At 38.3% G+C, this 15725-nt stretch overlaps 1 protein-coding gene across 1 annotated transcript; it reads left to right on the top strand.

Annotated features, from left to right (window-relative positions):
- Positions 1 to 6645: 6645 nt before the first annotated feature.
- Positions 6646 to 12278, top strand: LOC115437718 (amphiphysin-like). The gene is made up of 3 exons (XM_030161039.1): positions 6646 to 6798; positions 6877 to 6978; positions 11212 to 12278. Exons 1-3 carry the CDS (start codon positions 6748 to 6750, stop codon positions 11314 to 11316), a joined length of 258 nt encoding a protein of 85 aa, XP_030016899.1. The 5' UTR covers positions 6646 to 6747; the 3' UTR covers positions 11317 to 12278.
- Positions 12279 to 15725: the final 3447 nt, after the last annotated feature.

The raw sequence follows: 15725 nt of genomic DNA, 5'->3' as shown, positions 1-15725 counted from the left end.
GACAAATTTGACAACAGAGAGCAGAGTTTTAACATATAAAACACATAAAACTAGAAAAGCACTCAGAGTGCAGACCACCAAAGCAGATCTGCCCCCCCCCCCATCACCACCAAAATATAATCATTTCTTCCTTGTGCCAGTATCAACATTTCCTGAAAATTTTATAAAAATCCGTCCATAACTTTTTGAGTTATCTTGCTAACAAACAAACAGACAAACAAACCCTGGCAAAAACATAACCTCCTTGGCGGAGGTAACAAAAGAAACTATTAATGTATGTTGAACGTTTGTCTTGATGCCTGACTGATGAGAATCTAACCATAACTCCACTCCTAACCCTGACCCTAACTCATCTGGCTCTTCTGTCTCCATTTTCTTTCAAATATAAATCATGCACCCCAAAGGACGCAGCAGCTCCATCTTTTTTTGCGGATTTTGATAAAATGGTGAGTGTGCACATTTAAAGTCTTATCCAACTGTTTGCTTTGACTTTGTTTGCCGTTTATTTGTATTAACTGGAACTTTGCGCATAAATTCACTGATTAAATTTAGATTAATTTGTTTATTCATTTCCTGATCAATTTGACCTTCGAGTTGTCGGGTCGTGGGGGTGGAGCCTATCCCAGTTAGCACTGGGCAAAGACAAGGCTCACCCTGGACATGTGGCCAAATGAACAGACTTTGGAGAAAATATTTCATTTGACACGCATGATTAAGTGTTAGTGGCTGAATGATCTTTGCATTATTTTTCCAGGGTACATCTGCCTTGGTTGTCTTTATCGTTTGTGTCTGTTCTGTGGTTGGTGATAGCAGTTGTAAACATGTATGTGTTTGTGTATTTGTGTTATTGAGCACAGACAGAATAAGGTGGTTTCCATACAGTGTAGTGATGTCGACTGTTCTGTCCACAGTAAGGATACTGGACAGAACAGTGAGTTTTTTCTCTGGTGTTTCTCTCATCCACACACAAAGAAGGTGGTTCGTCACTAAAACTGACGTTAGAAAACAAGTTAGCCCTAACTCTGACCCTAACCCTAAACAAGTTAGCCATAACCCTAACCCTGACCCTAGCCCTCAGACCTGCAGTTGATGACAGATGGACACATGTACCAGTGTCCTGGTGAAATCTGTACCATATACAGAATAACCCTAACTCTTAAGACTCAAGATGTGATGGACTTAACTTTATGACAGACCGGAACCTCCACAACTACTGAATATAGAATTATGGGACCATCTACATTGTCCACCAGTCACTGGTTGCCTCAGTATTTGGAGTGGTTTGGAGAGTTAGGGTAAGGATTTGGGTTAGTTTAAGGCTCAAAGTTTTGTGCACAGAACCTTTATTTGAATTGAGGTGGAAAATTGATATTTACAAGAATATCCACATGTTCACCGTAATGTAGATAGGACATAATTTGTACATACTCTGCTATGAAAATCATTTACGTAAAATGGAAATTACTAACCAGAAAAATTTTAATAGAATAACATTTAAGCCTTTAAAATGTTTGAACATTTTATGAACTTACTTTTTGAATATTTGGCAAAAGAATGAAGTTAACACGGATTCAAATGAGATCCAAGAACCAACTGAAGAAAAGAGAAGCCTCCAACTCCACCTACTGCTAAGGGGGAGGAGCCTATCGCACCACCTGCCGCTGAGGGGGTGGAGCCTATAGCATCACCTTCCACTGACAAGGTGGACCCTATAGCACCACCTGCCATTGAGGAGGTGGAGCCTATACCACAATCAACTGGAGATGGAGGAGAGGGTTCAGGCAGCCCCAAGGAAGAAAAGCCTGCAGTGAGTGAAAAAGTGAATCCATTGTACTGTTGTCATCACCATCATCATCATCATCATCATCAATTTCATCATCATCATCATTTCATCATCATCCAGTGGTGTTCCAGCCATTCACACTGACTTTGGTTTGTTTGGTTGGTTGGCTCAGTTGATAGAGTGGGTCATCCAATAACCGAAGGGTTGGTGGTTTGAATCCCGCTCCGTCCATGTGCTGTTGTGTCCTTGGGCAAGACACTTCACCCTCCTTGCCTCCAGTGCTGCTACTCACACTGGTGTATGAATGTGTATGAATGTTTGGTGGTGGTCGGAGGGGCCACAGGCGTAGATTTTCAGCCACACTTCCGTCAGTCTGCCCCAGGACAGCTGTGGATACAGATGTAGTTTACCACCACCAGAGGGAGAATGTGAGAGCGAATGAATAATGGATCCACCGTACGCGCTTTGACTATGTGTTCATAGAAAAGCGCTATATAAATCTAATCCATTGTTTGTGGAAAGCTGCTGTATGTGTTAATGTTCATTATTTTAGTAGAAAAGGCAAATGTTTCCTTCATTATTATTATTATTTGGGTTAGTGATGAAGAAGCTTTTGCTTTAGACTACTCCTTTTTGAACTAATGTGGATATTATGTAAGTTCATGTATTTATTCATTGTTGTACATGTTTAAAATAAAGATTTCATTCATTCATTCATTCACCACTTAGCCACAGCCTGACCATAAACAACTGTTAGAATCGTTCCACCACGAGCTATTTAAGGATAACCAACCTTAACCCAAACATTAACCAGTCTAACCCTCTAACACAGGGCTGTCAAACTCATTTCAGTTCAGTTCCACATACAGCCTAATATGATCTAAAGTGGGCCGGACCAGTAAAATAATTTAAATAATAGGATAAGAACTGATAAATAATGTCAACTCCAAATTTTTTTCTCTGTTTTTGAGTGAAAAAAGTCAAATTCCGTAATGAAAAGGTTTACATCTACGAACTGTACTTGGACATAACATAAACAAATATGAAGTATGTGGAAATGTGCCAATATTCTGCCTGTTACTAAATGTTGTGTGTATTTGTAGATCCACTGTGATCTGTAAGTTATGATGCACATGTATAAATGATAAACTAAGGTGTAATGTTGTTCAAATTCATTTATTTTTCTCAAGAATTTTCAGGTGAGTCACATTTTTGTAAAAGGTTAGTCTGTAAATGTAAATATTTTTGTGTAACCTTTTTTTTTTTACACTACAACAAAGAAAAAATTGTAGTTTTCATTATTTATAGTTATTTTGATAATATTTTACTGGTTCTGACCCACTTTAGGTTGAATTGACCTAAAATGATTCAAACATCCTTGATTGTTTATATCATCAGTGTAATTTCTGTATTTCACAAATTCATCCCAGGGGCCAGATTGGACCCTTTGGCGGGCTGGTTTTGGCCCCCGGGCCGCATGTTTGACATCTTTGCTCTAATACTAACCCTACCAACCCTTCCTGTTTAAGGATAACCTCAGCTCTAACCCACCCTAAGCCTGTTCAAGGTTAACCCACCCTTACCCTCTTTAACAATAAACCTAACCCTGTTTAAGGTTAGCCCACTCTAACCTTAACCAATGTTTTGTTTCATCTAGTCCACAGTGGGGTCTCCAGTTGATGTTGCAGTGTTGGACAGAGCAGACGTCAATGAGGTAAGCATGTTATTACATTCATTACTCTGTCAATTTAAGTTGTGATTGTTCTAATACAGTTTTTCAACCTTGGGGTCGGGACCCCATGTGGGGGTCACCTGGAATTCAAAAGGGTTGCCTGAAATTTCTGGTAATTGGAAAAAAAAAGAAAAACCTTACTTATAAAAAATATATGGTGAGTTGACAGAGACAATCCCAGTCCATAAAAGACAAACTGTGAGTCTGAAACTGCAGCACTGTGGTTCTGTTTATCTGTCAAATGTTCATTGTGGTCGGTTTCAGATGCTGCAGCTCTTTCATAATTCATAGTTTGAGTTCTTGTTTGTTCAGTATTAATTGTCCTCCTTGTAAATCACAGCTGGACTGACTGTACAGATCCTGACCAAGGAAAATCAAATTCTCACTTTGTGCAGTAATCTACACCTGGATCTACTGCCTCCGCCCATAATAATATACATTATAGACTAAATGTCCTCTAAAATTAACCTGTATTTGAAACACGGTATAGCAAACTATTACAGGATCAAAAATAAATTAATTTTAGCAAAAAAAAAAAAGGTCTCCATTTTGAATGTCTGGGGTCGCCAGAAATTTGTGATATTAAAATGGGGTCAGGAGACAAACAAGGTTGGGAACCACTGGTCTAATAGTCATAGTCAACAGACTAATGAAGCTTATTTATCACATTTTTAGGTCAATGCATAGTTATAATAGTAAATACTTATCTCTAAATATCAATACTCCTCTGGATTTCATATATTTCCTGGTTTATTTTAAAGGAATAAACCGAGCATGTTTAATGTCAACAGCTGTGCATTGCCATAAAATGTGGTTGTTTGTGTTAAATGAAAGACTGCAATGACCAAGTAATTTATGTTGAATCCTAGAATCCTCCTGATGAAGAAGCCAAAACATGTGAGAGTGAAGCAGCTCCGTCAGTACGTATTCATCACACTACTAACGATCAGTCTATAAGAGCAAATGAGTTATTAAAAGAAACTGATCTCAAACAGTCATGAAATCTTTCTAAAATGTCAGAAATCACCCTGGAGGAAGAAAAAAAAAAATCCTGGTTTGCACTTTGCAGCTAGCCACCAGGGGCGCTAGAGCTACCACAGCGTTTGGCCATATATACAGTCTTATATCATACTGGAAATCAATCAACCCTCACAAATATTTGTTGGTGTTTAATGTGAATATTTGATTTTCATTTAACAGATGTTAATGATGGAAAACTGCTGACTATTAAATACCACATTAAAGGATCAAACAGATGGTCCATGTTTTTTTATGTATGTTTTGTTGCAGGAAACGGTTTCAGCTCCAGATGAAAGAAAAGAGAGTCCAGTGACTGAGACCTCGGTAAATGATACATCCTGATTTATGAATAGCCTTTTTTGTTTTTTCTTTTCTTTCGTTGTTGTTGTTCTGAGCCGTTTTGTTCTACATGTGCTCTAACGAGTATTGTTTCTTATTTATTTATTTATTTATTTATTTCGAACATGCAAAGAAACAAAATAAAACAAAACAAAATAAAACATTTATATGAACAGAATCTATCTTCAAGCACATACAAGTCTGAATTTTGCATGGTCGAAAAGGATGAGGAAGAAGTATAAACTTATTTACTTTTGCTTTTACTTGTGCTTTTACACCTTTATCACTAACTTAATACAAGAATCAAACAATACAGTTTTCTAATTTTAGCATCAAACCACAACAAATACATAATGCAGTGACTGAATTATAAACAACAAAATGTTCATGTTGGTACAGTCATACAAACAGACTCAACAATTCAACAGTTTTCTTCAATAATTACAGCAGATTTATCAATACAACATCATCCATAAACAAACAGGCCTCACTGTCATTATTAAACAGTGTACCTCTCAAGAATCATTTTTTATAACTTTTTTTAAACTGAATTATGTTTGATATTTGTTTATCTCCACACACAATTTGTTCCACAATTTTACTCCACAGATGCTGATACAGAAACTTTTTAATGTAGTGCGTACTTTATGAATCTTTAAATTAAATTTTCCCTGGAAATCATAGCCTCCCTCTCTTTCACAAAACATTTCTTGAATATTACGCAGCAGTAAGTTATTCTTTGCTTTATACATTATTGAATAGTTTTGAATTCCACAAGGTCAATGAGTTTTAAAGTTAAGTTTTAGATTTTAAAAATAGTGGATTTGTGTGTTCACCAAAACCAACATTGTGAACGATTCTTATTGCTCTTTTTTGCAGTAGAAAAAGTCTTTGTAATGAACTTGTATAGTGTTTCCCCATTTAGTGACATTTACATACTTATTTGTCCTGGCAGAACCACAGACTGTGGAAGAGTATAGTAGAGAGGAGTAACCCTAGCCCTGTTCCTGTTCCTGTTCCTAACCCTAACCCTTTAGATCTAGGGTACTATTGTGATGATGTGTCTCTTCTAAATATTGTATAAATATGTGTCATAAAGAAAACAGCTGTCTAACCCTTTCATGCATAGTGGTCACTACAGTGGACAGTTCTTCTCCAGCTGTTCTCTTGTATATTCATGGGTTTTGTTGTTTTAGTTCCATATCAGCCAACACAGTGGACGCTCATGCTCATCATCCCATACACTGCAGTTCATACCATTACTGTAACTTTGCTGTTCTAGATAAACCTGATCTGCACTAACAGGTTTGAGTGTAAATCAAGTGCTTGTTATTGTTATTAAACTGTAATTAACAGTTGTTTGTTTGTTTGTTTGTTTGTTTGTTTGTTTTTTAAACAAAATGGTTTCTTTTTTGCATATTATCTCCATGAAGTGAGTAATGACCTGTATGTGTATGTTAAAATGTGAGAAAACATCAGATTAGCTGCATTAAAAATGTTTTTTTTGATAGTTTTCACACAGTATATCAGTAAATATGTTTCTTTGCTTCAAAAATTAAATGCATGGTGTCCAGCTGATTGGATATTTTTGCAACTCCATGAAAAATAGGTTAATAAAAAATGTCAGTCGCATTGTTTGTTTATGCCTAGAGGAATAAAAACATTCAGGAAAAAAAACTTAATTAAGGCTCTCATAATTCATGCATGAAAGGGCTAAGGAGTTTCATGTTTTCTAGGAGAAAATGCCGATCCCATCTGTTGTCATTGAGCCGGCATCCAGTAACGAAGGGACGACGACCGAGACGCTGACATCATCTCTCCGACCGCTGTCAGTGACAACGGGGTTTCAGCCGTGAACCAGACCGTCAAACACATGAGTCCATCTGGTGGAGTTTCAGCACTGCCAGACGACTTCCTGTATAAGGTGTGCTTTTACTGCAGACTCTTCAGCTCTCAGCCAGTCCAGCCTAAGTGGCCCTAACCCTAACCTGTCCTCCTACAGGTTGAGACCATGCATGACTTTGAGGCAGCGAATTCAGATGAGCTGGAACTGAAGCGAGGTGACATCGTGTTGGTTGTTCCTACTGCTTCTGTAGAAGATCAGGTGAGAACGCTTCCCTTGAGTTTTTCAGATTGAGGTTTATTAAATGTTGTGTAGATGAACTCCCAGTGTCGCCTTTTACTGAAGGTTACAGTACTTTAACAGTTTCCTCGGAGTTCTGGACGTAGGAAACTACCACTCACGTCTCGTACAGAGTCTACATCACAGGTGTCAAACATGCGGCCTGGGGGCCAAATCCGGCCTGCCAGAGTCCAGTCCAGCCCATGGGATGAATTTGTGAAATGCAAAAATTACACTAAGATGTTAACAATCCTTTTAGTTCAGGTTCCACATTCAGACCAAGGGACTCTATGCACAGCCCCACTACTTGCTGAATTTCAGGTGGCTCCTTTATTTCCTGTCTTTCATTATTGGACACACTGAATAATTGAGGTGTGCCTGCTACTTCTTATTGTGACTACTGATTAATTAGGCACACCTGGATTAATCAGTGTGTCCAATAATGAAAGACAGGAAATAAAGGAGCCACCTGAAAGCCACGGAAGTAGTGGGGCTGTGCATAGAGTCCTTTCAATCTCCAGTGGGTCAGAACCAGTCAAATACTATCATGATAACATATAAAAAAATGACAACTCCAATTTTTTCTCTTTGTAAATGTATATATTTTTGTTTTTACACTAAAACAAAGCATAATTTCACAAAAAATCTGAATAACCTGAACAAATATGAACAACCTGAAATGTCTTAAGAGAGGTAGGTACAATTTTAACAATATTCTGTCTGTTAAGACATGTTTTGTGTGTTTGTAGATCCACTGTGATCTGTAAGTTCTAATGTAGATGTGTAAATGATAAACTGAGGCGGAATATTGTTACAATTACACTTATTTTTTCAGTTTGTTCATGTTATTCACATCTTTTCTGGATGTAAACCTTTCATAATGTAAATTTACTTTTTTCACTCTAAAACAGAGAAGAGTTTGGAGTTGACATTATATAATATTATTAGGTATTATTATTATTTTTTGTCATTTAAGTTTTTATTGAAACTTTTTATACATATTTGACAAAACAATAAAAATGAAAAACGAACAAATCAACATTGCTTGGGTACATTATACCTATTTCAACACATTTTTATCCAGTCTTTCCATCATTCTTTGCTCTGTAAACAGTCCATTTATTCCACTTTTTGTCCATTTGTGCTTCCTGTTGTCGCACTCTATGAGTCACCCTTTCCATTCCATCAATGATTTCAATCCACTGGTCCTTTGTTGGTGGTCCCCAGTTCCTTGTAATAGCTTTTCTGCAAGCCACGGAAAGTATCTTAACCAAGTGTATGTCATTTCCCACTACATTTCCATCAGAATTTAGGTAATTGTTTTATTGGTTTGGTCCAGTTCAGATCAAATTTAGCTGAATGTGGAACTGAACTAACATGACTCTGACACTCCTGGTCTACAGGGGTTGGACAAAATAATGGAAACACCTTCTATGATGCCACAATGTTAGGTGTTTCCATTATTTTGTCCAACCCCTGTACATTATAAGGGTTAGACCATGAACCCTGACCCTAACCCTACATTCAGGGTTTAGACTAGTGTTTCTCAACAGAGGCGGTACCAACCCCCAGGGGGCATGGGACATCTTCAGGGGGTGTTTGGAAGGAGAAACTGAGAGGGGGGCGCTCAGGCACAAATCGGGGGGTGTTAGTCACTGTTGTACATTACATACAAAAAGAGGATTATATCAACATCCTGGATAACAACGTGAAAGTGCTGAGAAACTCCAGACTGGTCCTGACTGGACATCCCAGCAGAACACTGACCACCCAAGCATATCACCAAAGTAGTGCAGCAGTGGTTCAAGGACATGACCCAGTCCAAGTCCAGACCTAAATCATATAGAGAATCTGTGGATGGAGCTGAAGACCACAGTGATGGGTTGGAGACTATCCAACTGGACCCAACTGGAGGCTTTGGACCAGGAAGAGTGGACCACCATCCCACAGGAGACAGAAGACAGTCTGTGGACACTAACAGAAAAGTGGACCACCCTAACCCTTATAATGTAGACTGTGTACCGGAGGGTTACGGTTAGGGTTCATGGTCTAACCCAGGGGTGTTCAACCTGCGGCTCCGGAGCCTCATGCGTCTCTTCATCCTCCTTGTAGTGGCTCCTCCCTTTACTGTGGTCAAACCAGCCGCTAGTGTTTTTCTTGTGCACTACTCATTCGACAGTTTTGTAGATGAGCTGCATGGAGCGAATGTGCCTTCAACAACATAAGTAAGGGCTCATTTATGCTCTACATTAAAGACACAGGCGGACGGACGGAGGGTTCTGTCTGTCCTTTGTATTTTACTCACGGAATTCTGTCCGTTTTCCGGAGCTTGTGGATGTGAACCCAGACGGAGAATATGGAGCAGTACAGCTGGGAACTGTGGAGGAAGTGTTGAGTTTGGAAGAGAATCCTTTCCATAAATAGCGATACTTTTCATAGAGCGACTGTATGAGTATGAGTACTGTGTACTTTTAGGGTAATCCTACAACAGATTCCCTTCCAAGATACAAAAGTGTTCGTTTTTTCGTCTGAAATTGGCTTTAAGACTAAATTCAATGATGAATAAAATTAATTTTTCCAATAAGTACCTTGTGAATTTGGTGTTTTTGGTATTAGTACTTCATATACTATTTGCACAAATACTATGAACTACTTTTACTGTGTACTTTTAGAGTAATCATACTCCAGAATCCATTCCACACTGCACTTCTGTTTGTTGTATTCAGTGTTTGTAACAGCTAAAATGTAAAAAAAAGATGAAAACTTCTAAAAGTTTTTAAGCTCTGTTATTTTTTGTGGCTCCAAACTATTTTTTTTTGGCAGAAGAGGGAGCAAAATGGCTCTGACTGATAATAAAGGTTGCAGACCCCTGGTCTAACCCTTATTATGTAGACTGTACCAGAGGGTTAGGGTCAATTCTGATGTATTAAAATTAGGGCTGGGCAAGTTAACGCGTTATTACCGCATTAACGCATTCATTAAATAACGCTGACAATTTTTAAAAAATCTCCCGTTAATGCCGTTCTGCCTTTCAAGCAACTCTTTGTTCCTTTATACAACGGACTGTTATTTTGAAACTCATGCTTTTATTTTGGTGCTCCACACGCACTAGAACCAAGCACTGGTGCTGGTGTAGCTGAGAGGAGAAAAGCCAGCGAACTTTCCGAGAAATGCTGAATCAAATTTTGTGTAACTCCTGCAAAAGCATTGCCTGTATGTGTCAATCATTCTGTTGTTTGCTAAATAATTTCACATGCAAACGTGCCGTTAGAAACATGTTTATGACGTTATTTTGGATGTGTTTATTGCAATGTGTAACACGTTTAAGTTAATTCGTTTATGCTAGTAGTCGGAGATGGGTTGCTAATTCTTTATCCAGGCTCATGTTAAGTTTATGTAAATTCATTGGTTGTGTTTAGGTATAATATGCCAGCCTTTGAACTAACCTTTACTTATTTACGATGTGATTAGCTCAATGCTAACTTGAATGGGAAAATCCATAGACACGCTAACGATTAGCATTTATAGATCAATTTAAAATTTACGTCTTTTATCCAGCAACAAAGGTTCACATCAGATATTTTATACTATTCATTCTGACAACAACTGAACATAAAATACTCACAGGCAAACGTTTTTGGGGCCATACAAACAGAGTGAAAGAAACGTGTCTGTTAGTTCCTTCTTATGTCCGAACTGACTACGGTAACACCGAAAGGACAAAACATATGTTAGTGCAAGTTATTCTGACCACTAGAGGGCCCCCTTTGTATGCTTTTAACAACTGAACATCACATATTATTGGGCTTATTAGTATTAGTACTTATTAGTGGGCTTAAGACTCCTGTCAATCACTCACAAGTGGAAATAAACTGGTGTGGACATAAACATGGAGAAAAGTAGCGGTCTTTTACATGGACATTTTCATTTTAAATGTCTTCAGATGGTGGGGTTGAGAAGTCCAAAGTTGTTTGGAAGCGTTGACATGTGGAATTATTTTTTATCACTGGAGTACTTCAAGTCTGAAATATCACTTAAAGGCAATTCACGCTGTTGATGCCAGCACACCCCCCCCCATAACTATGCAGTTAATCGCGATTAATCCCAGAAATCCATGCGATTAAAAATTTTAATCGCTGCCCACTAATTAAAATGTCATTGACATCATCATGAATTCTAAGATTGTACGTATGAATGTCACTGTGTTTGTTACAGGACGCTGGCTGGCTAACAGGGATCAAAGAAAGCGACTGGTCAACAATGGGCGTGGGTGCACAAAGAGGACTGTTTCCAGAGAACTTTACCCAGCGTTTGGAGTAAAGCAGAGCTGCTTTAGCTGCTGTAAAACAACATCAGGAAGTGTCAGTGTGTAGGTAAACCAGTCAGCATGTAGCGCCCCCTTCCTGAAAGAAACCAACGAGCTGCAGCAGCTGAGCTCTGGCGACGCACTGCAAAGTTCAACATTTACAGAGGCGGAAATGTTGGTCTTAAAAACAACTGGTAATAAATAAGCATGATGTGATACTATGTTGTACCCTTACCAAAACTGTGTGAGTGTTGTTTTTTTTTTCTTTTTTACAAATCAAATAACACTGTAAGGCTATCTGGAATCCTGCTGTGACTACATATGAACACTTCCAACGCATCAATCTGAAAAGGACACACCTGTACCATTGCACCAGCTGTTGTATTGGTTTTCTTGCTCTGCTGTTCAGTATACCAGAGTTTGTGATGCTGTGATGTATTTCAATGTTTCTGAGTGATGAAACTATTAAGTTTGTCATTACTGGTCACCTTTGTTCACTTGTTCCCCAGTTTGTATGGTATCATGGCTGAATGTTTGGTTGTGATCATTTGTCTAATTACTAAAGGGAATGGAGACTTTTACTGTGTGTTTTTGCCAAATTAATTGTCATATTAGTACTGGCATCTTTATGGTCATCCAGCATGAAAAATGTTAGTCTCAGACCCATGACCTAAACTATTGTAAAGAGGATCAATTATATTCATATCAGCCATATTATTATTCATGTTGGGTTCAAAGAAGGCAGTTTTTAACAAATACAATATGCAATCTTTGTTGTGGGTCTGTGTATGGAAGGGTTCAGGTTGACACTAACACTTAAGGTTTGGGTTAACCCTAACCCTGAGTGTTGATAAAGATGAGTTCACTCCCTTTGATGGACACATTATTCCACGGTGTACATGTTCATGTGATATAGATACTACAGTCCTTTATGTGAAGATGAGTAAGTTATAATAAAAAATTATAAGTACAATCTAATTTTTGGATCGTTATGAGTTTTATTGAAACTTACTGCATTAGTGCAGGTTAACCCTTATGTCCTCCTCAAATTTATTAAACTCTGGTCACCCAAAAATGTACACACACACAAAAATGACTATAAAATCATCATATGCCAACATTTTTATTTTGCTTTTTTTTTTTTTTTTTTTAAATCTCTTAAACAACTTTCCGCTGCTCAAAACTACCAAACATTCAACAGTTTTCAGGATTTTAATCCGTTAAATGTGAGTTTAATCATTTGAATTCTAAGTGAGTTATTACAGAAAAACAAAAAATGGAATATTTTCCATAAAATAAATAGTAGGTGGATGAAACATTGATGGTTATTAGAGCCTTGGATAGGTCAAAGATTAGCAACGAAATTGATTTGATGTCATAATATTTTTTTCTGTTGTGTCACATACTCTCTCTGGTCACCCCCATTGACCTCTATTATAACCCCCCCTTTTTTTTTCTTTTTTTTTTTTTTTTTTTCGCTACCGTTACAATTTAGAAACATAAAACTCTAAAGTGAACATTTTATTTAAAAGAAAACTAGTGATATTTGACATTTTAACTATATTTCAGCAGTTTAAACTATTTTCTATTGTAGGCAGATGGGGGGGGGGGGGGGGGGGATGCAGGTCCGCTGTGTAACAGTCCAGCCTGTCTCACCTCTGTTCCTCCTTTGGTTTGGATGTGGAACTCAGTCAGTGGTGGAAAAAAGGTGGGATCACCATCTCACCTGTTTTCAGGATCTGTGTAAAAGAGGCTAATGACAATAGAGCACATTTTCAGTTGTAACTAAGTACTCATATAAGTACTCAGTATCGGCATGTACTCAAATGTAAGTACTTGTACTCAGTCTGGAAAGAAGTGGTATGGGTGCATCCCTGATCCAAACACCACTGACATTCATAAACCTCTGCCAACAAACACTGTTCCATCCCTACACTCAGAGCACTTTCAGTTATACCCCCCCCACACACACACACACACACACACTACTACCTATGAAAGCATATCTATCATCTATCTATCTATCTATCTATCTATCTATCTATCTATCTATCTATCTATCTATCTATCTATCTATCTATCCATCCATCCATCCATCCATCCATCCATCCATCCATCCATCCATCCATCCATCCTTCCTTCCTTCCTTCCTTCCTTCCTTCTGTCCTCCCTCCCTCCCTCCCTCCCTCCCACAACTCTCCTTTTCCAATACTAGTCCACATGTCCACACCTTTATTGGACAAACTGTCCATTTCTGCTCTTTTGTCCATGACACAGACTGTATTTACCAGCGAATATTCAGATGAAGTTTGTTCAATAAATGTCGACTTATTGATCTTAAAAGTCCCTCCATATTATTTTAACATCTTCACTTGTATTTACTTGTAAAATAATTGAACAAGAGCTGAATTAATAACATCATCATTTTCCACATCCTTGATTTGTGTCAAACTAAACTCAGATCATAATATGATATAGAAATCCATCCACTGTCACATATTCAATTAAATCAAACATCAGTGTTTATGATCCGCGTTTTAATGGATTTAGATTATATCAGTGTTTACATTTGTTTTTTCAGAAGGTTGGGAAATAACTCCATTTGGCTTTTCCCCCCCCAAATTGAAGTTTAATGGACTTTTTAATGTCATGAATTTGTTTGTGTTTAAATAATTGATCACTAATACAAACCTTATTCATTGTTTTTATTGTTTGCATATTTCCAACCTCTATGTTTAAAGTTGTAGTTTTTCCTTTAGACTTCTACTGTCACTGATTGGTCCTGTGCTGCTGTCCTCTACTCTCCTCTAGTGGATACAACAACAAACTGCAGCTCAGTGTTTGATTCTTCATGGAACTGATCAAACCTGTTAAAGCTGGAATGAATAACACACAACACACAGACTTTTATAGAACTGTTGAATGGACATGAATCAGGAGGCGTAAATACAAGTCATAATAATAATGAACAGAGTCAAAGGAGCATATGGATCCATGGAGCATTAAAGATGGAAAACCTTCCAAACCTGCATGGATTCAACTTGGACTGAGTATAAAGGAACTGAATCACTGATCCATGTGGTAAATGTGTCCAGTCAGTAAGAGGAGGCTGTGAATATACGCCCAAAAACACCATATCTACATTCAACCATCCATTCAAATCAGTGGCGGCTGCTCATCTTTCAGACAGGGGAGGCTCATTGTCGGCTTACATAAAAAAAAGTCAAGTTATTTAAACATAAATTCGTCCCTCCGTTCCTTTTTAAGAAAATGGTCAGTGACCTTATCGTACCAGCTGAACAAGAAAACGTTGAAATTACGTTAAATGGAAACAAGGACACAATGAGTGTGTTTTATTTACAGTGCAAGAAATGAACAAGTAATTTCGTAGTGGTTTCTCTCTCCATTTCACAGCAGAATGTGCGACAGTATTAAACTTAACTCTTTTAAGTGAAGGAGTAGATCTCAAAAGAGCTGTCAGTCAAATGGGATTCAGCCTTTTGATTGATCTTCCAATCAGCACGTGGAAGCCCAGCGTCCAGCCCAGCCGAGCTCCGCCCACAGCTCCATTCACCTCCAGAGACGCCAAGCGTCCAGGGGCGGGACAACATCGTGGCATTTATCCAATTACCATCCAGTTTTGAGGCAATGAAAAAACTGTTCCACTCAGTCCCATTGAAGTGCATGGACGCTGAGCGTCTACGGGCAAATGCACTGAGCAGAGATTGAATGAGAAAATGAGACACGAGAATGGAGGAGAAGTGAACAACATCGAGCCCATTGGTTTGTGATAAAGCTGATTCTGAATGAACTCGTCTGTGAGATTGTAGCACAGCCACAGAATGTGTGTACAGAATGTTTTGTTTCATCAACTTATATCCCTGGTATATCTGTATGACCTGTTATTCTGAAGGGGTGTGTCCAAGTGCACGCGGACCAGAACGCTCATTAGGAGGGTGGTGCAGGTGTTGGGGAAAAGACAAACAGAACACACTCCAGGTGTCTGCATGAGAGTCGAGCTATCGGTTCCAGTTTCTGTTAAAATTAAAAAAGAAAACTCTAGGACCACCGGGAAGAAGCCTGCGGTGAGACCTTTTAATAGACCACGTACAATTAACTGTAACGAAAAGAGCAGTGACGTCCGGCCGTGTCTGGGAAACTTGTTCGTTTGGATTATTTTCATTGCCTTTGGATTACTGGACTGTGAGGTATTTATCAGTGGATTACCAATTTTCCTTTGGATTGTTCAGTCCGACAACGAGGATAAAGAACTGTGGCCACTGTGATCAGCAACAGGTTTGAACAGAGACTAATGGTTTTTTTTGTTTATTTTAACTTAGAGCTTCACTGTTGAACCATCAACATTAGAACAAGTGGTTCCAGGCACAACAAACCCCGCCCCTCACATGTATTGTAGCTTATT

Source organism: Sphaeramia orbicularis, chromosome 17, assembly GCF_902148855.1.
Source record: "Sphaeramia orbicularis chromosome 17, fSphaOr1.1, whole genome shotgun sequence".
Taxonomy (NCBI): domain Eukaryota; kingdom Metazoa; phylum Chordata; class Actinopteri; order Kurtiformes; family Apogonidae; genus Sphaeramia; species Sphaeramia orbicularis.
The sequence above is the reverse complement of the archived record's forward strand: the minus strand, read 5'-3'. Positions and strand labels throughout refer to the sequence as shown.

Bases quoted from the DNA above. Each gene is read 5' to 3' on its own strand.
- LOC115437718 (XM_030161039.1), top strand. From the start codon at position 6,748: ATGAGTCCATCTGGTGGAGTTTCAGCACTGCCAGACGACTTCCTGTAT. The intron at 6,799-6,876 runs GTGTGCTTTTAC...GTCCTCCTACAG, and splicing joins CAGACGACTTCCTGTATAAG to GTTGAGACCATGCATGACTT. The intron at 6,979-11,211 runs GTGAGAACGCTT...TGTTTGTTACAG, and splicing joins CTGCTTCTGTAGAAGATCAG to GACGCTGGCTGGCTAACAGG.